Source organism: Larus michahellis, chromosome 9 (genome assembly GCF_964199755.1).
Source record: "Larus michahellis chromosome 9, bLarMic1.1, whole genome shotgun sequence".
Taxonomy (NCBI): Eukaryota; Metazoa; Chordata; class Aves; order Charadriiformes; family Laridae; genus Larus; species Larus michahellis.
In genome coordinates, this window is record NC_133904.1 from 51,276,931 (window position 1) to 51,300,358 (window position 23,428).

Sequence of the window (23,428 nt, forward strand, 5' to 3'; positions counted from 1 at the left end):
GTCAGCTGCCTCTGGTGCTCTTGTTCCCTGGCATAGAGCTGTGCTGCTCCCTCTGCATGTCTGCTCACACATATGGCATGTACTCACCTGTGTGTGCATGTGTGCTCACACGTGTGTGTGTGCATGTGTTCACCTGTGTGCCCTGATGTGTATATGCCTGTATTCCCCCATGCAGCCAGGTGCCGACACTCAGCATACTTCCAGCCATTCATCCACATGCTCCTGTGTGCCTGCATGAATTCACGCCGGTGCGTGCTCGCACACGTTCACCCACACATGCACGGGCTCACACGGAAGCATCCCCCTGTTTCCATGCCAGCGTGCGTGTGCATGTGCTCCAGCACATGTGCCCACCCACACGTACGTGTGCTCACACACCCCCGTACTCATGCCCCCACACATGTGCATGTGTGCTCACCCCCCCCTTGCGCTCACACCCCCACACGTGTGTGCACACTGACATGCGTGTTCTGGGGCCACCCAGCGGCGGGCGCTGCCCTTGCACTGCGGCTCCCCCCGCCCTGCCCACGGCCGTGGGGCTGCCATGCTGGGCAGGGAGCCCACACTGCCCTGGCATGGGCAGGGGATGCCAGGCCCCACTCCGTGGAACCCGGCTGGCATGCAGAGGCCCTGGGGAAGGTGTTTGGCCAGCAAGGGGACAGTGGCCATGCCCACACGCGCCACCCTGCTGTGCCGGGGTGAACCAGGGCACCCCACAGCCAGCTCGGCAGTAGCATGACCGTGCCACCCCCTCGGCACTACCACCCCCATTGGCCCACCCCCTCCCCGGTGCCACCCCAAATGTTCTGGCAGCAATGCCATGGCTGTGAGTGCCAGGTGCAATGCTACAACCATCACCCATGCTCTGTGCTCCCTCCATGTGTCCCTTGGGAGGGGTCAGGCACTACCCCCTGCCCAGACCCAACCTGGTGGCACTGGGTGCAGAGGAAAACCCTGCCCACGGCTGCAGCAAGGTGCCTGCAGTGCCACCGGGGCATTTGGGTCCCAAGAGCTTGCCAGGGCTCGGCTCACCCCAGCTGCAGCAACCCCCAGCCGTGGTGCCACTGGCTGGGGACGCAGGGACAAACCACACAAGACACGACACGGACAGTTGTGCAGCTGCTGCTGCTCCTTTAGTGTGAGAGAGGCACAATGGCACAAGGCAAGGCACGGGCACTGGCACTGGCACCAGCACCTTCCCCAGCGCTGGGGAAGGCTGCTGGTTGCCCCGAGAGCAGCATGTCCCCCAGCTCCCAGTGGGAGCAGTCTTTGGTCCTAGCAGTCCCCAGGCAGGCACAGGGGGCAGCTGAGACTGGGGCACACAGGGGACTCCACTCCTGCCAGGCACCATCCCAGGGTAAGGTCAGCTAGGTGTGGGGTGTAGTGTTCAACGGGCTGGAGGGGCACGGGGGGAGCAGCCAGGCAGGAGGGCTGCTGTGGTGCCGAGAGGACAGGCATGGGGGCTGCCTGCACCTTGGGGCTGGGCTGACTGGCTGTGGCCACCTACAAAGGGGCTGGGGCCCACCCTGCCTCCCCAAAAATGCTTCCCCCAGTTGCATGAAGTCCCTGTGCAAACACAGCATCGAGGTGCCTGCCCACCCCATGGGGACAGATGGGCAGCAGCAGGGTGTCAGGGCGAGGTCCAAGTGCTATTTGGGGCTGCTGCAGCACAGAGGAGGGGAACAGGTGCACCATTTCATCCTTAGCATGGCTTTTCCTCTATTAATCCCTCCCCGCAGTGCCAAGGCAGAAGCTGGAAGCGAGGGCTGGATGAGGCCGGGTGGTCCCTGTGCCCACAGCATGGGCGGCAGAGGTCACCTGCAGGCCCCAGTTTACAGCTCCCAGCACCCCATCCCCTGGCAGGGCACCATCCCAGGGGCACCTGCTGCAGTGCCCCCCAGGGGAGGGGTGCACAGCACCCACCAGCATCCGCCTCAGTCCCCCCAGTGGCTTGGTGCAGCGGGGAACGGGTTAAGGACCCGCTGGCCAAGGCCATTGTTTCGGACACAATGGAGAGGAAGAGGATGCCGGGGCCAAAATTCCTCCAGCTCCCACCGGACAGATGGACAGAGCTGGACAAACAGAGATGATGGAGGGCGAGGATGGTTTAACCCTTCCAGACGCTGCATGGGGATGCCCTCAGGCAGCCAGGGGGACGTTTAAGGCACGTGGTGCAGCACAAGCTGCGGGACAGGCACTGGTGCCCAGTACAAGCTAGAGGGACTCCCGCGGGCACAGAAAGACCCGGTGGGGGGTGGCAGGATCCGTCCATCTGGTGGGGGGTGGCCATAGAGCCCAGGGCAACTCTGTGGCATGAACCCCCCTGCCAGCGCCTGGACTGGCACTCCCTCCCCTGCTCGGTAAACAGTAAAAATAAATAAAAGGCAGGGGCTGGACAGACAGACAGATGCGAGGAGAGCCCCCGAGCGGCCGGATCCACTTTGGTAGCAAGCTGGGGCCATGGCCAGGGTCCTGGGGGGAGGCTGGGCAGGGGGCTAGCAGCCCTTGGGAGCCTGGCCAAGGCTCTCACGCAGGCAGCGGAGCTGCTCCTGGCCCAGCTTGATCTTCTCCTCCAGCTCGCGCTGCTCGGCAATGAGGGCTGACTTCATCTTGACGAAGTGTTGGTAGTCCTGGAGGTGCTCGGCAGGCAGGTACCGTGCCACCATGGCACCCACCGCCTCCTCCCGCCGCCCCACGTGCTCCTTCAACTCCTTGGCATCCTCCAGCTGCGCCGCCAGCAGCCGCTGCTTCTCCCGCAGGGCCACCTGCAGGCGAGACAGGCAGCATAGGTGGGGGATCCCACACCCCAACACCCTGTGGGTGTCCCCCTATCCCGTGCACACCTTGTCCTCTGCGGGGGCATGCGGCCCCAGGCTGTCCAGGGCAGTCTCCACCCGGGCCAGGCGCCCCGAGAGGGAGAGCAGGAGGTTGACCACCTTGTCCAGGTCACCCACGAAGAGGCGGTACTTGTCAAACTCCCCCGGGGTGCAGAGGGCTTGCAGGCGGGCAGCCACGTCCTCACCCAGTGCCCCGTTAGCACTGATGTCCTCCTGCAGCCCCCGCTGTGCCTCCCGCAGCACCGCCAGCTTACGGCTCAGGCTCTCGATCAGCTGCAGCTGCCGGAGGGAAGGGGTCAGGGGCAACCAGGGCCACCCCCATTGGGGCTGGAGGACTAGCACACGGGTGTGGGTGCGCCATGCTGCACTGGGACCCACAGACCACGAGCATCTGGTGATGCTCCTGTTTCCCATGAGCTACCAGCAATGCTCCCAGTCCCTGTGAGCATCTGGCAATGTCTCAGTCCCCGTGAGCATACAGCAATGCCCCAGTCCCTGTGAGCATACAGCAACGCCCCCGGTCCCCACAAGCACCCACCAATGGCCTCGGTCCCTGTGAGCATCCGGCAACATCCCATTCCCTGCAAGCACTGAGCAATGCCCCTGGTTCCCACAAACATCTGGTGATGCCCTTGGTCCCTGCGAGCATCTGGTGACACTCCGAGGCCCCACAAGCACCCAACAATGCCCTGGGTCCTCACAGGCACCTGGCAATCCCACTAGTCCCTGTGAGCACCCAGCAATGTCCCTGGTCTCTGCGAGCACCTGGCAATGGCAGAGGGGAACCCCAAGGGCATCGTGCCCAGCAGTGCCCACTTTACCTTCTTCTCCATGAGCTCACGGTCCACCTCCTCCTCATCATCATCCTCCAAGCTCCCCTCCATCACCTCCGGCAGCTCCTTCACCTTGCCGAGCGGCTCGGCTTTGCCAGCTGCTGCACCATAATATGCCGGGTAGGCGGTGGAGCTGGCAGCGCTCCCGGGGGGCGGTGAGATGGGCTCGAAGCCCTGCCTGCAGGGACAGGGGCTCAGCACCAGCGGTGGTGGGGTGCAGCCCGTCCTTGGCGCAGTGCCCGGTGCTTTGCCAGTCCTACCTGTCCTGCGCCAGGGCCTCCAGGTGCCACTTCTGCTGGAAACGCTCACGCCAGGCCTGCCGCTCCCCTGCCACCAGCAGCTCGCCCATCACCTGGGTGGCAGGGCCGAGGGGGGCCGAGGGAGCCAGGATGCCAGCCAGGGAGTGGTCCCTGCCTGCCATGTCCCACAGCAGCTCCTCCGAGCCCACACGGCGGGGCTGGGGCTGGCCCCCCTGGCAGCTCACATCCTCCGCTGCTCCGGGACTGGGCTTGGGTGCCTCCGGGGTGGCAGGGCCGGGACCACCATGCAGGGGCAGGGAACACTCACCCACCCCACGGGGGCCAGCCCAGCCCCGCTCCTGGTTCCGGCCAAGCCTTTGGGGCTGCTCCTCCATCTCCCAGAGGTGCTTTGCCTTCGGCCGCTCCTCCCCGGCCCCTGCCGCTCTGCCGACACCCACCCAGGGACACCCATGTCAGCTCCCCTGCCCACGTGTGGGGGACGGGGACACGCTGGGCCAGGCCCACCCCGGGGAAAGAGGTCAGGGACGCCCCTTGCCCCAAGAAAACCCCACAGCCCATCCCAAGGGGTGGATTAGGATGCTCCGATGCAGGGTTCCAAGGGCCACATGGCCCCAAGAGCCACTCCATGCCCAGCCTGTGCCCACAGCCCCCTCCCACCCCCACGCCACAGCGGCACTTGCCTGCGAATCTCAGTGCTGCCAGCATCGGGCTCAGGCGTCCTGCGGAGGGATCTGGGGGGCTCGGGTCGGGGCCAGGCACCTGGTGGGGCAGGGGGGCGAGCGGCATGGCCCCGGGACCGGCCCCCCTGCTCCCCGGTGAGGCTCTGCGACCGCTCACGGATTGCCTCAGCAATGCTGCGGGTCGGCACTGGGGCAGCGGTGAAGGCAGAGCCGTGCCCGGATCCATCTGGCAGGCGCTGGGACGTCCGGCGCTGCCTGTACTTCTCCCAGTTGGGGGGAGGTGGGCGGGGAGGTGGGGGGCCTTTCTTTTTTGGGACACTGGCGGGGTCCAGCTTGGCACGGAGAAGGTCCCTCCGGTCGCGGCCCCGGGGGCTGGCAGGCTCCAGGTTGAGGTGGCTCTCAGAGAAGGCTCTGCCCCGCAGTGGGCGGTGGAGGGGCTCCGGGGGGCTCTCGGGCGAGCGGGCCAAGCGGTCGCCATCCCATGAGAGGTCATGCGTGGACGTGGCCCGGTAGCAGGGTGGCCACTCCGTCTCTGCGCTCTCAAAGCAGGGGCGGAAGGGGCCGAGCCTCGAGAAGCCCAGTTGGTAGTGGGAGAGCTCGCTGGGGAGAGAAGGGGGCATCCATCCCCCCGAGACAGTCACCCTCCCGGGCAGTTCATGCCCACCCCTGCCTCAGTTTCCCCAGATGGAGTCACCCAGACCCGCTAGTGGGGAAGCCCAGACTCTCCCAGTGCCCCACTTTGGGCACAGCCCCCTGGGGATGGGTAAGGGGGGACACACGTACCCCCCGGGCACCTCCTCGCACCCTTGGGCCCCACTTGCCCACGGTGGCACATACACCCACTTCACAGGGCACAACATCTGGGGCATTAAGGGAGGCACTTTGTACATCACCAACCAAAATCACATTTGCCTCACTGGCAGACGTCCCTCCTGAGTGGCATGCACATCCCGGTGTGGGCTCACCTGATGGACTGGCTGGCTTTCCTGGTTATCGCCGGCGGTTCCCACTCATCCAGAGGAAATTCCTGTGTGGGGGAAGGAGAGAGAGTATGAAAGCGGGGTCAGCATCCCCCTCCCCATCCCTGTCCAGGCGCAGGAGGCATGCAGAGGGTCTGCAGGGCCCCCCATGGGCACAGTACCCCCCACCCCAGCCCCGGGGGTGAATGCTCAGGGGGTGCAGCGTAGTGCCAGTGCTGCTCCCCAGCACAGTCCAGGGGGGATTCACTCACCGAGGCGAAAGCTCTGCGGGGGGGCCAGACGTCACTCTCCTCCCGCCCAGGGCGGGGGGCTGGGCAGCAGCAGTCGGGACAGCGTGCCCAGGGCTGGGGGTGGCAGCGGCAGGCATGGCTGCGGGGCAGCGGCGGGGGGCACAGGTCCCCCCCACAGTAGTGGCAGGGCTCGGGGCGCGGGGGACCTCCGTAGGGGTAGGAGAAGCCCCGCAGGTACTCCAGCTCCCCTGGCCTCCCCAGCGGCTTGTAGCAAGGGGGCTGCTCCCGGCAGCACTCAGCGTAGGGGCTGGCGGTGCTGGGGCGGCTGGGCGAGGGCAAGCTGTAGGGCTGGTCGACGGAGAGGCGGCGGGTGTCCCGGCGCTCGGGGCCGGCAGGCTGGAAGGCACCAGAATCACCTGCTGGGGGCTTGCCATGCCGGGGCGGCACAGACCGGCTGCTCTCCTCGAAGAACCGGCGTCGGTCGGCGAAGGGCAGGAGGACGGCCTCGTCGCTGCCCCGCGGTGGGGAGCTGGTGGCCACCGGACCCTGACCATAGCCCTCCAGCTCGGCGGGGCTGGGCGAGCACTGCTGCTGCAGCTTGCGCTCCGGGGACCAGCGCCAGCGTCCCCGGCCTGTCAGTACCGCCCTCTCGGGGGACGTGGGCCCTTTCGGGACTGGCAGCGGGTCAGGGGTGGGGATGCCCCGGTCCCCCGAGCGGCCATGGTTCCTGCCATCCTCGCTTGGAGCAGGGCTGAGACGCTCGGCCGGGGTGCGGGGTCCCTCCGCCGGCATGCTGCCCTCGGGAGGCTCGTCTGCCTCCTCCACCGGCTCCTCGCCAGGCGGCGGGGCGCCAGGACCCCGGCTCTTCTGCAGCTGGGCCTTGCGCCGCTGGATCTCGTTGCGCAGGCTGGTGGCAAAGCGGTCGCTGCGGCGGCGCATCTGAGCAGAGCGGTGGGAAGCACCCCCAGCCCGCCGGCCCCCCACGCGGCCCTCTTCCTCCGCCGGCCCCTCGGTGCTGCGTGCCGGGCTGGACCCCGGACCATCCTGCCCACAGGCTCGCTGCGGCTCGGGGCAGCAGCGGCAGGGTGGCAGGCGGTGGCATGGCTCCGGGCAGAGCGGGGGGTCCTGGGCGGCCCCTGCAGACCCTGGCCGGCTGCCCTCAGGGTGCAGTGGGGAAAGGGTCCAGCGGTGCCCGTCGGGGGCCGGCGAGGCTCGCTCACTGACAGTGCCTACCTGTAGGGAGCGGAGCTGGGAGGCCAGCAGCTGCTCGGGAGCACTGTGCCGGTGCGGCGCATGGCCCTTGAGTGGGGAGAGCAGCAGGTTGTCACCTGCCGCAATGGCATCCGGCGCTCGGTGCATGCTGCTATCCGGGTACAGCCGGTCACCCGGCTCCGTGCTCTCCCCCAGGAGCGTCTCGGCTGGGCACCGGTCTGGGTGGGAGCTCAGCATGTAATACTGGTTGGCAGAGAGTTGGTCCTTCATGGGGTACGGCGCCGGCGCCCTCCCGCCCATTGCCTCCACCTCCCCATCCCGCTGGCAGAGGAAGGTGTCGGAGATCCACCGGCCCTTGGCATGCAGCATGTCTGACGCCATTGATGCCTGGCGCCTGTCCCCTCCACCAGACGGGGCTGCCCGCAGGCTGTCCCTCCTGATGGGGGGCTGGGGGGGCACAGGTGCCCGCCAGGCCTCGGGGTGCCGGCTGGTGGGCGGCTCAGCCCCTGTGGTCAGGTAGCGCCCGTCGGGGGGCTTGCAGGGGCCTTGGAGGCTGGAGTCAGCGGAAGCAGGCTCCTCGGGACGGAGGGAGAGGGCGCAGTCAGAGGCGATGGAGCTGGCGGAGAAGGAGCTGTAGGCCGAGTCCCGCTTGCTGTGGTACATGACCTGGTCAACGGGCGAGGGGTCCCCTTCATAGTAGGCCTGGCCGGGCTGGTCCAGGCTCTCCATGCTCCCGATGGAGCTGCTCCGGTCGGTGCTGCAGTGCCGGGACAGCGGGTTCCACTGCAGGGACAGCTCGCTGCCGCCCGGCCCCATGCCGGCGTTAGGGGTGCCTGCCGCCGCCCACCCACCTCTCCACCAGCCCCTCCAATGGGCACGAGATCCCGTGAATCCCACACCTCCCCACCACATACACCCCGCTGGGATAGGGGGGCACAGCCCCAACCTGCCCTTCACCGCCGGGTTTGGGGGCAGCTCCAAGGCTGCTCCAACGCTGGCAGGAGGAGCGGGCACAGGGACACAGGGCATGCGTGGCTCCGGCCACTCGGGACCTGCCGGCTCTGGCAGGGGGGGCACTGGAACTCAGCAGCTCCTGGCCGGCTCCGGTGGAGCCACCGCCCCTTCCTGCCGGGAGCTGGCAAGTAAACAGCCAGGGGAAAGGGCAGTGCGGCGACAGGATGGGGGGGATGCCCAACAACAGCGTGGGGCAAGCACACCAGCACTCCCCCTGCACTCCCCTGCCCCAGCCAAGGGGGTGCCCCATCCGCCCCCCTCCCCTTGCATGTCCTGGAGGTGCCCCCAGGGGTGTGTGGGGAGGTCTTACCTGACATCACACCCCGAGGGCCAGGAGAGGCTGAAGGCGTCAGCAGGGCAGAGCATGGCGGGGGCGTCGGGGCGGCTTTCGGCGAGCTTGGCCACGTGCCAGGAATGGGGCCGGAGTACGGGCACGCTCCTCCTGCCAAGAGCAACAGCGTGAGAGGACAAGAATGGGGAGGAAGCCGGGCCGAGGAACCGGGGCTGAAGTCACTTCCTACGGGGCTTCCTGTCCCCCCCAGGCCAGCGCCCGCCCAAGGGGGATGGCGGCGAAGAGGGTCCGGCCCTGCCCGGTGCCGGGCAGGGGGATCCCACAGTTCCCCCCCACTGCCAGGGCTCCCCTGCCTGCAGCGTCCACACTGCCAGCATCCACAGGGGACCGAGGATGTGGCCACAGCGTAGCCCATGGGCAATGCCCCAGCAGGGCAAGTGTCCATGCCGGGACTGGACCACCTCCACAGGCACCCCAAGGGACCCTGGGGCCATATCTGTGTCCCCACCACAAGTCTGACTTTCCCCCCTTGCTCCTTGGTCCCTCAGCATCTGCAGCAAGCACCGGCCACATCACATCCCCGGGGAGGGGTCCTGTGGCAGGCCCTGTCCCACCCCCTGTGCCAGGCAGCTGTGGAGGTCTCCAGTCCCCCCAGCACACACAGGCAGCGATGTCCAGTGCCACCGCACAGACACATGGACAGATGCCACCTCCTGTACCCTCTAAGTGCCCAGTGCTGCCCCAGCCTCCGCCGGGTGGGCAGGGAGGGTGGCAGTGTTGTGGAGTCAGCACAGGGGTCCCACCCCCCAGAGCCCCCACACTCACCATGGATGGTGCTGAGCCCCAGCACAGCCCCGTGGCACCCTCTGCCCCGCAGGCAGTGTCCTGTGCCGCCCCAGCCCCTGGGTGCCGCTGGAGCCTGGTCAGGACGCAGCCAGGGAGTGGATGTGGGTCGGAGGGGAGGGGTGGGGGGGGTGGGGGGGCCGGACTGCAAGGCCTGGCCCTGCCTCTCCTTCCTCTCCCAGGCAGGCAGCAGGCAGGCAGCAGGCAGGAAGGGAGAGGAGCGGCCACGCTCCAGGATACCGCCCAGCAAGGGGGTGGCAAGCCTGCCACACTGCACCAGCTCTGCTGGTGGCACACTGGGCTGGGCAACCCACTACCACCACCACGATGGGGTGCTGGTAGCCCTGGTGGGGCTGCCCCCATCGCGTCCCAGCACGGGGCACCTCCAGGCTGGAGACAGGGGCACCCCCAGGCTCCTGCCAGCCCCCCAAGCAGATGATGCCCCCCCGGCCCTGGCACCGCCACCCCCCATCCCCCAAATTGGAAGCACTGCCAACCTGCGGACGATCATCTTCAGGGTGCGGTAGGAGCCCTTGATGAGGATCAGGGCCTCCTGGCGGGACCCATACAGCGGCGTCCCACTGATGTTCACCAGCTCGTCGCCCGGCTGCAGCTGGCGGGACAGTGCGGCCTTGCCCCCGTCTTCCACCTGGGTGACAGAGGGGGGCGTCAGGGGGGCACGGACCCCCAGAACACCCCAGAGGGTGTGCCACTGCCACCGGGTGCCAGGGGAGAAAGAGGCTTCAGAAAGGGGGTGCCTGCGCTCTGGGCACCGTGGAGCGATCTGCGGCGCCGGGCTCCCCCCTGCCCCAGTCACATGAATTTCTGAGCAAGGAAAGGGCATCAGGGAGGGGGGGAGAAGAAAAATGTCCCGTCCCAGCAGATTCCCCCGCAGGCGCGGGCTGCACAAGGGCCCTTTGTCCAGCACAGATGCCAGCCCCCCACCGCTGCTCCCGGCCCCACGTCGGCCCTGCCCGGGCACCCGTGGTTATTTCAATGCCCGAAGGATGCCATCGCGCTGTGCGCACCCAGGAGAGCCATCAGCAGTGGAAGCGCCGAGCTGTGCCCAGCCCTGGCACCCACGACCGAAATGAGCCTGGTACCCGGCACTGCGGCAGCTTGGAGGGCACAGGGCCATGGTGCTGCCAGCACGGAGCGGCCCCAGACCATCCCCTCTGCCCCAGCAGGTAGGTGCAGCGCGGGCAGCCCTGAGATGGGCAGTGCCCAGCTGGGGAAGGCAGAGCACCTGGTGCTGGCACTCATTTCTGTCCAGCCTGCCACTCCTGACAGCTGGGGATCACCATGCCCAGCCCCCCACACCAAAGAGCTGGCAAGCAAGCCCAGCTGCTAGGCTGCATGGTGGCAGTGGCGCAGGACCTGGGGTGCCCTGTGCCCCCATGCCCAGCATGGACATGGAGCCTGACCCAGCTGGACCCTACAGCCAGCCACATGGTGACGGGCAGAGCTGGCCTGGCCCCGTGCCAGGGCTCCTGCGCCCACCTTGCCCACAGGCTCCTCACCCTGTCCTGCCGCTCCTGGCCTGGCAGAGAAATGAGCTCTGCCCGCAGCGCTGTCTCTGCAGCCCAGCCTGGGCGGCAGCCAGGCCCCAGTGCCGGGGGGCACCCATGGCTGCCCAGCCGGCTGGCCACCATGCACATGCCACTAGGCAGCCCTTCCCAGCCTTGCTGCCAGGCAGGGCTCAGGGGGCATCCCCCTGCCTGCAGGCAACATGGCACCTGGGGAGCCAGGAAGGAGCAGCCAGGCCTCCTGCCCAGCCTGGCACTGCCCCATGGCTCTGCTGGGCACAGTTGTGCCCAGAGCCCCACAGCTTTCCCAGTTTTTCAGAGACGTGGGGATTGCAATGCCACAACGTGCCTGCCTGTGCGGCAGGCTGCCCTCCCACCCAGGGGTTGGACGTGGAGCGGAGCAGAGGGGGGAGGCCTGCATGCCTGGCAGGGGGCCCCAGCTGCCTTCGAGGGCTCCCAGGCCCACCATGCACTCGCTGGAGCACCCGGGTTTAACCCCTGCCATGCTGCTGCCTGCCACCAGGCAGCCCTGGTACTGCGGGCAGGCTGCACCTTCACCCCAGTCCCCTGCCCACCCCGTCCTGCCACAGCCACAGGGCTGAGTCAATGGTGACGGGTCATCCCTCCCTGGTGCAGGACACTGCCAGGGCTGCACCCACATCTGGGCTACCCCTTGCGCCAGGACGGACATGGCTCAGCCCTGGCATTGCTCACCAGGAGCTAAATCTGGCACAAATAGCCCCTTGTTCTGCCTTCGCCACCAGTGAACTCAGCGCTGGCAGCCAAACCCCGCTGCCTGCTGCCCCGCCTGGCCAGGCCAGCCCCGGGCACTTCCCTGACACCACCCCTGGCGTTCACTCTGGGCCCTAATGGTAGGCACCAGCTGGCTCACAGGCGTATCCATCTGCCTGCCCCAGGAGCGACTTGTCTTAGGAGTCACAGCCACAGCAGTGTCAGAGCTGTGCCCACCTTGCCCCACGCAGAACACCCCGACATGCCGGGGGAGCCTGTGCCGGGGGACACTCAGCAGCCCCACAGAGCCCACACCAGCCCCGCCATGAGACTCTGTCACAGGAAGGGATCCCACCGGGAGCAGGCTCAGAGGCCAAACTGTCTCACGAAGCGCCGAGACCCCCTTCCCCTTTCCGGCGCGAGGCCTGGGGCCCCCTGCGCCGCAGGCGGGGGCTGCCCCCTCCCCGCACACACCTCGGCCAGCCGCGGCGGTGGAGCGGGCGCCCCGGGGGACCCTCCCCTGAATGCACAGAGCGCTGGAACAAGCCCCCTTTGTCTGCAGAGCACACGCGGCAGCGGCGGCCGTGCCGGGGGAGCGCGGGGGCCGGCACCCCCGGTCCGCAAGGAGCACCCCCCATTCTCCTTGCAGCGATGGGGACCGTCCCCTGGCCCCCCTGTCCTCTCCTCCAGACCCACCAGCACCCACCGCCCCGGGGCCCGGCAGCGAGTCGGGGGGCGGGCAGCGGCCCCGCCGGCAGGGCCGCGGCTCCCGCCCGCCGGCGGTGGCACCCCGGGGCGCAGGGCAGGGACCGGAGCCACTTTTCCAGCTCCCCCAGACAGACCACGCTGCCCGCGTCCCGGCGCAGGGCGTGGAGGGCCCCGGGGGGGCGGCCAGCCCGGCTCGGGGCAGGGTGGCAGCCCCGGGGCCGCGGCACAGCCCGCCCCGCCAGCACCCGGGCCCGGCAGGACGGTAGCACCGAGCGGGCGGGCCGCCGAACCCCGCGGTGACCGGACGGGCTCCGCGGGGGGACGGGGTGCCGGGGCACCCCCGGCTGCTGCCCGGTTCCCAGCGGGTTTCCCAGGAGGGCGATGCCCCGGCGGGAATCGGTGACGCCCTGCCTGGCGGGACGTCGCGGCCGTGGGACCCCACCCGCGCCCCCCCCACTCCCGGCCGCAGAAGGGACGCGGGCGGACGAACCCCGCGCCTCCCCCGCTCGGCACCGCAGCCTGATGCCAGACCCCTGTCCCGGGCACGGCCCTGCTCGCGCGTGTCGGAGGTGCCGGGACGGGGGAGGACTCCGCTTCCCCCCCCTCCCGTGGCCCCCGACGTCACCGCAGAGCCCGGTCCCGGGGGCGCCCGTGGGCACATGAAGGGGTGCAGCCCTCCCCCACCCCGCTGCACCCCGCAGGACGGGACCAAGGGGGACGCAAGGGGGACGCGGGGGCCGACCCCGCCGCCAGCCCAACGGATGTGCCGGAGGAATTTCTTCCTGCCGCGGGGCCCGGGCTGTCCCCCCGCCCCTCGGCCCCTCGGCCCCCGCTCTCCCCCGCGGCTCGGGGTGGCGGGTCCCGGGACATGTGGATGCGGGTGACCGCCACGGCCCGGCCCCGCCGCGCCGGGACAGGCGACCCCGCGGCCGGAGCTCCCCGCGCCCCCAGCGCCGCCGCGCCCCGGGTGTCCCCCCCGCGCCCCCTCGGAGGCCCCTGGCGGGGGGACGCCGCGGAGCCCACGCGGGACCGCGCCCGGCGGCGCCCACCTTGGAGACGATGAGGGGCTCGCCGTGCTCCAGCCCGCCGCGCAGCGTGAAGCCCCAGGGCGCGCCCCCCTGCAGCTGCACATGCACGTACTGGGGGGCGCCGGGCCGGCCCTCGGCCCGCTCCATGGCCGCTACCGGCCCATCCCGGCCCGGCCCGGCCCGGCCCCGCGCCGCCGAGGAAGTGACACCCCCGCCTGCCCGGGCGGAGCGGCGCGGGGCCGAGCGGTGGGGCGGGGCCGGGCCCGCCAGCACCGGGGCTGCTCCGCCGCCGCCAATGAGGCGCGGGGGGACGGCGGCGATCGGCTCGGCGTGGGACGGTACGGCACGGCACTGCTCGGCATGGCACGGCGTGGCTTGGCTCGACACAGCGTGGCACAGCACGGCATAGCACAGCATTGCACAGCACGGCCCAGCATTGCATGGCATGGTTCAGCATGGCACAGCTCAGCTCAGCATGGCATGGCACAGCATGGCACGACATGACATGACATGGCTCGGCATGGCACGGCTCAGCATGGCACAGCTTGGCTTGGCTCGGCACAGCATGGCACCACTTGGCTTGGCACAGCTTAGCACAGCATGGCATGGCACAACTAGGCACAGCATGGCAAGACTCGGATTGGCGTGGCTCAGCTTGGCTCAGCTAGACACAGCATGGCTCAGCTCAGCATGGCATGGCACAGCCTGACTTGGGACGGCTTGGCTCAGCCCAGTTCAGCACAGCCACAGCACAGCTCAGCTTGGCACAATTCAGCTCAGCTCAGCATGGCATGGTGTGGCTCAGCATCGCTCAAGGCACAGTTTGGCATGGCTCAGCTCATGGCATGGCTCCGCACACGATGGCACAGCACAGCACTGTGCTACTCAGCTCAGCTTGGCTTGGCACAGCACGGCTTGTCCCAGCCCAGGAACCTGCACTGAGCTGCTAGGCTCAGCTTGGCATGGCCCAGCCAGTATGGCTTGACTCGGTCCACCACAGTTCAGTTCAGCACGGCACAGCACAGCTCAGCCCTGCACAATTTGAGATGGCAAGGGGGCAGCATGGGTTGACTGGTCCAGCATGGTTCAGCCCGGCATGGTTCGGTGCAGCTCAGCTGGGCTGGCATGTTCCGGCTTGGCTCAGATCAGCATGGTATGACACAGGGCTGGCATGGCTCACTTCGGCACAGTGTGGCGCAGCCAGGGGCCTGACCTGGTCTGGCTCCACTTGGCTCAGTGCAGTTCAGCTCAGGTTGACATGGGCAAGCAGGACTGGCGCAGTCCGGCTTGGTGCAGCATGGCTGACCCAGCTTAGCTTGTCGTGGCACGGTTCAGCGTGGCATGACCTGGTTTGGCCCAGCACAGCATGGTGGCACCAGGGCCCAGCACCACTAGGGACAGCTCGTCACAGCTCAGCCTGCCACAGCTGGGCTGAGCACGGCGGTGCGGTGTGGCCAGTAGTTTGGCAGCGCTCTCGTGGGTGCGAGGGGATGCCTGCTCAGTGGCAGTGGGGTGGTGCATCCTCCGCCACAGCCCCCCAGGGCAGGAGGCTCCCCGCGGGTCCCCACCCCGGCAATCACGCTGGCGTCCTGAGCCCCGCTGCCTGCGGGTGAGCACGCGCTGCCGCCTCCTGTCTGGCCTGCCCATTCCGGCCCCCACCCTGTCCTGCCGGGACACCCCGGGGCATACGTGGCTGTATGGCCGTGCTTCCCCTCTGCCGTTCCCCCAACAGGCCCAGGAGGGGCTGCTGTGCCCATTTGGGGAAAATGAGGCAGGGGACAGAGGCGGTGGTCGGCAGCTGGGGTGGTGGGAGTAGGTCGGTGGGTTCCCAGGGGAGCCCGTGAGTCCCGCTCCTCCCCTTCCCGCCCCGGGCCCCGGCTCTTACTCATCTCCTTCCCAGACAGCACAGCCAGCCCGGAAAGCTCTGCCCTGCCAGCAACGCCCGCGGCCCCGGCTGCCTGTGGGCTGGGCGGGTGCAGCACTGTGGCCGGGGAGGGTGGGCTTGCTGTGCCAGGATGGTGAGTGACCCCCAGCCTTGCTCAGACCTGGTGCAGGAAGGGTCCCTCAAGTTTTTCTTGGCAGCCCCCACCCACCGGTGCCTGCCCTGAGCCCTGCCTGTGCCCTGCTCAGCTGGGCTGCAGGCAGCCCAGGACATGTGCCCTATCCTTGTGCCAGGGGGTCCCAGAGCACAGGGTGGTCCCCAGGCTGTTTGTGGCACTGGAACCCACCCAGCAGCAATGCACAGAGCCCCTCTCATGGCCTCAACATGTCCATGCCTGGGCTAACTCTCCCGCTCTCCCCCATGGCCTTGCTGCCCCCCTTGCTGTGCCCCCCACTCATGGATGTCTCCTGCCGTGCCCGGACTTTTCCCGGTCTCCACCGGGCTTGGCTGCCCCCATGCCCTTTCCCAAATGAGTAACCAGGGCTGCCCGGCCAGGCGTGAGGGCTCTGCGCTCTGGATCGTCACGTGGCCCCACACCCCATTAAACACTGCATCCCCCCCCCATGCTGGCACCCCCCCAAATGGCCCTCGCAGCCCTCACCGCTGTGCCCTGCTGGCACCAGGAGGGGTGGGCAGAACCCAGGGCAAGGCAGGCACCAACACACCCCCCAGTTCCTCCCAATGCCCCCGTGCCTGCACCAGTGGTTCCCCAAGCAGAGTGTCTGTGTGTCCCCTGGTCCCCTCTAACCCAGCAGGAGAGCAGCAGTGTCCCGTGGGGCTGGGCACCGCGCCAGGCGCTCTGCTGGGGGCATGGGCCATGGCTGCCTGCACTCAACTCTGTTGTGTGCCCACAGAACCTGCCTCAGGCAAGCACCATGAAGCCACAGAGCAGCACCGGGGCCAGGGGGCAATGCCTCAAATGACCCGTGCCAGTGAGAGGGTGGGCATTGCCCTCACAACCCCTCAGCCTTGGGCAGGTGCTGGCAGAAAGACCTCTGAGCTGGGATGGCCAAGCCCAGCGAAGCTGTGGGCATGGTGATGCCCGCGGGGTGGGTACCACTGGCTGAGCCAGACGCCCTCCATGCCGCTGAGCTCCGGCTCACTCTGCCCACTCATGTGCCTCAGTGCCATGGCCCCGGGGCTCAGTGCCCATCTCTCTGATGGGGACAGCGAGGCACCGGGCAGCCTGGCTCTGGGAGCGGACCCCCAGGCTCTGTGCCCGCTTGCGGCAATGGGCACGAACGTGCTGATCCCGCTGCCGGAGGGTCGGCACAGGGCTGGGGGCGCCGGAGGGGCTCTCACCGCAGCGGAGCTTCCCGCTGGGCTCCAGCCCCCTCCCCTGGGACCCAGGGAGCTCCTGGCCCTTTAAACCCTGATTTGGGCCGTGCCTTTAAAAGGCGCCGGGGGGGCCGGTCCCTCTCGCCCTGCAGGAGGAGGCTGGCCAGGAGCAGGTGGGCTGAGCGAGCTCGTCCTCCCCACCCAGCCCCCCACTTCACTCCTACTCCCTTGCCCCGGCACTTTTACAGCCCCCGTAGCCAGGCTCCTGGCCGGCTGTCTTTGCCCCTGGTCCGGGTTTTAGTCTAGAAATTGCACCCCTTTTTGCATAGAGAGCCTCCCACCTTTCTGTTCCTGTGCCAAGCTGAAGCAGCTGGCACAGTTGTCCTGGCTTGGTAGCAGCCGGCAGCACCCTGGGGTCTGCTCTTGCTGGTGCCCACAACTAGCTCTGCCTCTCCAGGGTGGGAGAAGCATGACCGCAGGCTCCCCCTGATCCTGCTGCCAGCCAGCCCCACCTCGCCCCGCTCACCCACTCTCCTGCACCTATCATGGCTTTGCTCCATCCCTTTGCCAGCCTCCTCCTCCTCCTCCTTGCAGTGCCCCTTTCCCAGGCTGTAAACCAGTCCCTGCTGCCCCCTGGCTCCCTGCCTGGTGTCCCCCCACTGCCCCTCCTTCAGGCCCTGCAAGTGCGGGCACCGGACAGCCAGGGCTGGCAAGCGGGGCCAGCAAGCAGGCAGCCCCTGCGCTACATGCTGAACTTGTACCGGCGTGCTGCCGACCGCGAAGGCCGACCCCGCCGTGGCCGCAGCCTGGGCACCAACACCATCCGCCTCATCTGGGCCAGCTCCCATGGGGGTCAGCCCTGGGCAGGTAAGGAGCAGCGGGACACTGTGGGTAGTACAGGGTCTTAGTGGAGCTGGTGGAGTGGGCTTGAGCCTTGAGGTGTCTCTGCCTGCCTCCTTCCCCCTCTTTAGAGTTTCCTGGCAGGGGCTGCCCTTGGCTGTGGGGTCCCCCTTGGCAGGGGGCCCAGGCTATCCCTGCCACAGGGCCAGATGGCGCTGAGATGGGCCATTGTTGCTGGCCCTGCATGCCCCTCTGCCCTTTCCGTCCTGCCTGAAGCTGTGCCAGGCCGGTGGTGTTGGTGCAGAGGGTGGGAATTGTCCCTGCCCTTTCCCCCTCACCCTGCTGGCACCTGGCTGTCACGGGCTTTGAGGGTGATGATGGCCCAGGCTCAGCTGTGCTGCGCAGGGCTGCGGCAGCACCCTGGCAGAAGCCCATGCTGGTGTGGTGCCTGCTGTGCCATACTGGGGGCACTGACTGCTGCTTCCCCACAGGTCGCTGGTATGTGCAGCCCCTCACCTACCGCCTGGAGGGCCAGCCCGAGGCCGAGCACCTCCTCCGAGCCACCATGGTCTACCTGCCCAGCCTGCCGCTGGCCCGTGGTCGCCTCCTCTGTGCACTGGAGTTGGCCACCACTGGCGAGGCACCCGGGACACTGCTCAGCCCTGTCGCCCGCCCCCGCCATGGCTGGGCCGAAGCGGACGTCACCCCATACCTAGTGCCGGGGAACAGCAGCATGGGGAGTCTAGCGCTGCGACACGTGTGTGTGCGTGCCGGACGGGCGGGGGGCCGTGATGCCCCAGTGGCCCCCAGCCACCCCTTCCTCCTCCTCTACCTCAACGATACCCGGGCGGGGCTGCCATCTCCTGCAGCGGAGCCCCACCGGCACCGGCGCGATGCAGGGATGCTGGCCCATGACCTGCCTGGCTACCTGCGGGAGCAGGGAGGGGGGAAAAGCGACTGCTCCCTGCGCCCCTTCCCTGTCAGCTTCGCCCAGCTGGGCTGGGACCACTGGATCATCGCTCCCCACCGCTACAACCCGCGCTACTGCAAGGGCTCCTGTCCCCGCCTGCTCCGCTATGACTACCACGCACCCAACCATGCAGTGGTGCAGAGCTTCGTCCATCAGCTGGTGGATGCCAACGTGCCTCGGCCCTCCTGTGTCCCCTACCACTACAGCCCCATCAGCGTCCTCATGATCGAGCGTGACGGCGGCATCCTCTACAAAGAGTATGAGAACATGATTGCAGAGTCCTGCACCTGCCGGTAACGCCTGCTGCCCTGGCACATCACCCGTGGGCTCTGCCTGTCCCTGCTGGATCTGGACTTTAGGGTTTGTCTTGCTCTGCCTGGGGCGGGTTCATCCCCCACTCCCTGCGTGGCACTGCTCTGCAGGAAGGTTTTACAATGGCATTTTTATGTAAATTGTAGGTTTTTAAAGGCAGTAGCCTGTGCTGGGGCAGTTGCCCTGTGGCATCTGTCCTTCCTGCAGCCCCACGGCCGCTGCCTGTTTTTGGGGGGCAGGGGGGCTTGGCCTGATGCTCCCGGGGAAGAGTTGGGTCCCTGGACTGGGGCACGAAGCTCTTAGGAGGTAGCTGGGGGTTTCCCGGTGGAGCCAGGGTGGGGAGGGAGAGTGGTCCAGGTGTTCCTGTGCTTGGCACCGAGGAGGTGCCATCAGTATCTGGTGCAACCCTGCCCATGGGACTCCTTCCCAGCTCACGTGCACCCCGTTCCTCTCTAGTCCCAGCTGCGACGGCATCTCACTGGGCTGGGAATTGGGCTTGGGGGGGAAGCCCCTCTCCTCCCCTGCAGTTCTACTCTGGAGGACGGTGAAAACTGGAGGGACCTGAGCTGCCAGCTCTGCTCCCAGTGCCAGGGCCAGGCAGCTGCCTGCTCTGGGCTCTGCCCACTGCTTCCTCTGCCACCCCTGTCCTTCACCTCCTTGGCTTGCCCTCTAGCAGGGCTCGGGTCTCACCCTACCACAGGGTTCAGGCCCCCGTTGCGGTGTCCCTCTCCCTTCTCACACCCTTGCTTGGTGTAGGGCTTGGGCTCTGCTGGACTCCTGGCCTGCCCCCGTTCCCGGAGGGGTCGGTCCCACTCCCAGCACCCCTGCCGCCTGACTTTTCTCTATTTATTGCTGACTGTGTAAGTAAATAAATTGATGGATTTTGCTAAAGACCATCTTGGCCTGTTCTTCCTCTGTCCCTAGGGTGCACAGGATGCCCCCTGGGACAGGCTGGTGTAGACTATGTCACCATGCTGCCACCCTTGTGCTTGCTCCCCAATGCGTGCAGGGGGTAAATCCCAGATGGTTCAAGCAGGAGCTGAGAGAAGAGGCTCCCCTGAGCATCGATCCTCCCTGGGCCAGGGGGGACCACGTGTGGTTGCAGGCAGCTGCCTTGGTGGGGCTGGTGACAAGAGAAGCCCCACATCCCCGAGGGACCATGAGCTTGTGGGCTGTCTGTCACTGTGGACAAGGTTGGCTGTCCACAGTTGGCCGTCAGGGTTATTTTGGGAAGGTGTCTGCAGGCAAACCTGCCTGTTCCTGGGCACAATGCCCTGTGTTTGCAAGGCTGGAGCAAAGTTCTCCTTTGAGCTGAGAGACATGGGTGGCAGATGTAATTCTTGTCCCCAGTGCTTGGTGGCACTGTCACCTGTCAGCTGGGTACTGCCTCTGCATCCTCAGCCCGTGGCTCTTGCCAGGGTCTTATCTCTTGGTCTCCAGCCCTGTTACTGGTCCAAGCTCCGTGGGGATGTTTCAGCACTTCTTCCCTCCTGTGGGCATTTGCTGTGGGGCAAGGTGCTGACAGCCCCCATCCCTGCCCTACCCACCAGCCCCAAAGTTTCTCCCCCATCCTGGCAGAGCAAGCACCTGCAGAGCCCCAGGCTCCTCTCCTGCCCCTTGTCCCCACTTGGCCGCATCCCGGCTGCCTCCAGCTAGGAAGCTGTGGCGACGGGAATGTCTTCTGCTTTTTTGGAAGCTTGCAGTCCTGACCCCAGGGGGAAGATTTTCCCTTGTCAATCATTAAGCGTGTGGTGTTGACTCACCCAGGCAAGCGATGATGAAAGGCATGGGAGCTGGGTGTGCTCCCAGCCCTGGGCACCACTGGGTGCCAGCGCCCGGTGCTGCCCCTGGCAGGGACCTGCACCCCTCAGACCTGCTAGGTGCCCGGAGATGGATGGGCACTGGTGTGTGTCTGTCCCAGCCCTGTGTCCTTGTATACACTGTGATGGTGGGCTCTTGTGCCCAGTGGCTGGACCCCTTCCTGGGGGATCCCCAGGCGCCAAGGGGCAGTGTGATCTCCTCTGCGCTGGTGGCGGGGCAGGCACTGCTGAAGGGACGGAGGAGCAGCAGTTCAGGGAAAGAGCCGCTGTCCCTGTCTGACCCCGGCACCGTGCCTGCGTCAGCGCTGGGGCTGCCAGGGCAGAGCCTGGTGGAGAGAGCAGGCTCCCCAGCCACCTCGGGGGTGGCTTTTCCTGGGGGTCCTACGCCCATGTGAACCCCTTGGGCACAGCCTGGCACCCCATCGGTGCCAACCTTGCAGGGAGCATCAGTAGCCCCAGCTTTGGGGACATATGCCCCCCTGCCCCTCGCCTTATGCTCTGGCAGGGGTCTTGCCTGTGGGGCTGCTGTCTGCACTGGTCCCCCGTTCTGCCCAGCCAGCCGGCACATCCCTGCCCCCTTTTGCCCCACTCCCAGCCCCTTCTCCTGCCCCAAACTCCAGGCTGAGTCTTTGCTCTGCCTCCACCAGTCCCCATTTGCTACCCCTGCTGCTGCCCATCCCAAGTGGGCACTGCCATCTTGCATGCCCCATCCTCTGGGGTGACACTGGGCAGGGAGGAGATGATCTGCCCCACATGCCTTAATATCATCAGTGCAAATCAGGGCTGGGCATGGCACAGGGGTACTGGGTGTGGAGCTCACCCGCTGTGGTGCAGAGCTGCCCCCCGGGCTCCCTGTGGGGGCTGTAACTGGAGGCAGATGGTGTTGCTCAGGCACCGGGTGCCTTGCGTGTGCCCCCTGGACGCCCTGCAGAGATGCTGGCAGCCCCCAGCCGGGGGGGGTGGGGGGGGTGACATGGGCCTGCCCTGCTGCCTGGGGCCACTCAAATATTTGTGCAGGGCCGTGACCGGGGAGGAGCAGTGCCCAGCAGAGGCACCGGACAGCCGGAGTCAGCAGCACCATGGCAGCCTCTGTCGCGCCAGGTATCATCCGAGGTGGCAGGGCCAGCGGGGCCCCCCCTTCCCCCCTCAGCACTGCCAACGGCCTGGCATTGCTCCTCTCCCTCCTCTTGCTTCTCCCCAGCTCCCTCCAGGTGGGTCTGGGCATGGGGGGTGGGTGCCGGGATCTTGGGGGCTTGGCACCCCCCTCCCCACCCCGTCCACCCCTCTGGGTGCTGCAGGAGCTGTGGGGGGCAGGGGGACAGGCAGCCCCCCGGCTGCCCCGCATGACGCCCTTCTGGAGGATGGTGGGCAGCAGACCCCTGGGTGCCCACTGCCAGCATGGCCTCGAGTGCATCACCAGGGTCTGCAGGTGAGTGGGATCCCTGCCCGTCCCCCGCGTCACCCCCTGCCCAGCCCAGTGTCCCTGGGACCCAAACATATCTCCGTCCCCACAGTGTCTCCAGTCCTGGGACCCCCCCACATACCCCAATGTCCCCAGCTGTCAGGCCCCACAAGTATCCCAACTCCACCAGCTGCCTTGGCTTTGGGAGTCTCCACCCTGGGACCCCCACCCCTGCATCACTCCCCACTGCCCACAGTCCAGAGGCTTCCTGTGCACCCCAGTTCCACTGTCCCACTGTCCCCCAGTCCCACTGCCCCCAGCCTAGGCACCCCCCATGGCCCAGCCCCAGCAGACCCCAGCTTTGCCCCCACCCCAGGTGCTCCAGCCTGGGGATGCCCCCCCTGCAGGGACCCTGGCACAGCACTCATGGCTGCTCTGCCTGCAGGGCCAGGCGCTGTGCCCCACCACGGTACGAGTGCTGACAGCCACCAGCAACCCCAGAAGAGCCCACTCTGTGCTGAGACCACCGGAGACTGGAGCGTGCCCTGTGCTCACCACCAGGACAGGACTCCTCAAGGAAGAACTGTGTCCCCAAGTCCCCCAGGACAACGCCGGGCTCAGACGCTCTGTGCAGGCAATAAATGCGCTGCCCCCTTCCCGTGTCCAGCAGCTCCCTGACCCTGGGTGAGGACAGGGTACACGCGTGCCAGGGCCACCTGGGTGACACAGAGGGGCAGGTGGCACCCGCGGGCTCCTGCCTCTCGCCCAATGGGTGCTGAGTTCGCCGCAGCACCTGCTTGGCTGCCCAAAGGGGTCCCTGGGGTGAGAGGCACAGGGGTCCTCAGGAGCCCACCACACCCACACACTGCTCTGTGTGTGAGCGTTTGTGTGTATGCAGACGTCTGCCTGCGCCCATACGTGTAGGTGCATGTATATACCTGTGCCTGTGTGTGTGCGTGCGTGTGTGCACATATGGTTATGAATGTGCACGGGAAGTATGTGTGTGTGCTTGCGTGTTTGTATGTCTGTGCACATGTAGATGTGCATGTGTGTGTATATGTGGGTATGTATAAGTCTGTACAGCTGTGGATGTACATATGTGTGCACGTGCATGTATTCCTGTCTGCGTGTGTGTATATGTGTGACTGCATGTGCCACATGTGTATGTGTGCTGTGTACACATGGAAGTGCAAGAGTGTGTATGTGCAGGTGTGTACACGTGTGTGCATGGGTGTGTGTGTGCACACATGGGTCTGCCGGCCTGTACATGTGTGCCTGTGCAGGCAGGTGTGTGCGTGCATGTGCGCACAGTGGTATGTGCATACATGTGTGCACACCTGTGCCTCTGTGTGTGCCCACACCCATGCACACATCCATGTCTCTCTCTGTCCGTTTGCATGTCTGTGTGTCTGCCCACACACCCACACCAGCATGCATGTCCATGTGTCCATCCGTACGCATGCACTGGCACATGTGTCCATGTGTCTGTCTGTACAATCCCACACCCACTCGTGTGTCCATCCGTAGGTGCACACCGACACGCATGTTTGTCCCTGCACCCATGCATGTGTCCGTGTGTCTGTCCGCAGGTGCAAACCCACATGTGTGTCCATGTGTCCATCCGTAGGTGCACACCCATATGTGTGTCCGTGTGTCCATCCGTCCATCCGTAGGTGCACACCCACACGC

At 67.0% G+C, this 23,428-nt stretch overlaps 2 protein-coding genes and 1 long non-coding RNA gene across 7 annotated transcripts; 2 read left to right on the forward strand and 1 right to left on the reverse strand.

Annotated features, from left to right (window-relative positions):
• Positions 1–1,106: 1,106 nt before the first annotated feature.
• On the reverse strand, positions 1,107–13,377 carry SHROOM4 (shroom family member 4). 5 transcript variants are annotated; one of them, XM_074601208.1, is made up of 10 exons: positions 13,197–13,377; positions 9,679–9,830; positions 8,357–8,488; positions 5,842–7,789; positions 5,576–5,637; positions 4,611–5,210; positions 3,931–4,353; positions 3,659–3,848; positions 2,844–3,116; positions 1,107–2,765 (listed from the first exon to the last, which is right to left on the reverse strand). In XM_074601208.1, the coding sequence occupies exons 1-10, from the start codon at positions 13,320–13,322 to the stop codon at positions 2,496–2,498; spliced, it is 4,176 nt and encodes a 1,391-aa protein (XP_074457309.1). In that variant the 5' UTR covers positions 13,323–13,377; the 3' UTR covers positions 1,107–2,495. The 5 variants fall into 5 exon arrangements, with proteins under 5 accessions (XP_074457309.1, XP_074457308.1, XP_074457310.1 ...); XM_074601207.1 differs by having other exon boundaries at positions 5,842–7,831; XM_074601209.1 differs by lacking the exon at positions 2,844–3,116 and having other exon boundaries at positions 5,842–7,831.
• A 1,714-nt stretch (positions 13,378–15,091) lies between these two features.
• BMP15 (bone morphogenetic protein 15) lies at positions 15,092–19,345 on the forward strand. The gene is made up of 2 exons (XM_074600367.1): positions 15,092–17,262; positions 17,727–19,345. The coding sequence occupies exons 1-2, from the start codon at positions 16,941–16,943 to the stop codon at positions 18,500–18,502; spliced, it is 1,098 nt and encodes a 365-aa protein (XP_074456468.1). The 5' UTR covers positions 15,092–16,940; the 3' UTR covers positions 18,503–19,345.
• Positions 19,346–21,383: 2,038 nt separating this feature from the next.
• Positions 21,384–22,395, forward strand: LOC141748395 (uncharacterized). Its single transcript, XR_012588981.1, has 2 exons — positions 21,384–21,766; positions 22,185–22,395. It is a non-coding gene; the product is annotated as an uncharacterized LOC141748395 (long non-coding RNA).
• Positions 22,396–23,428: the final 1,033 nt, after the last annotated feature.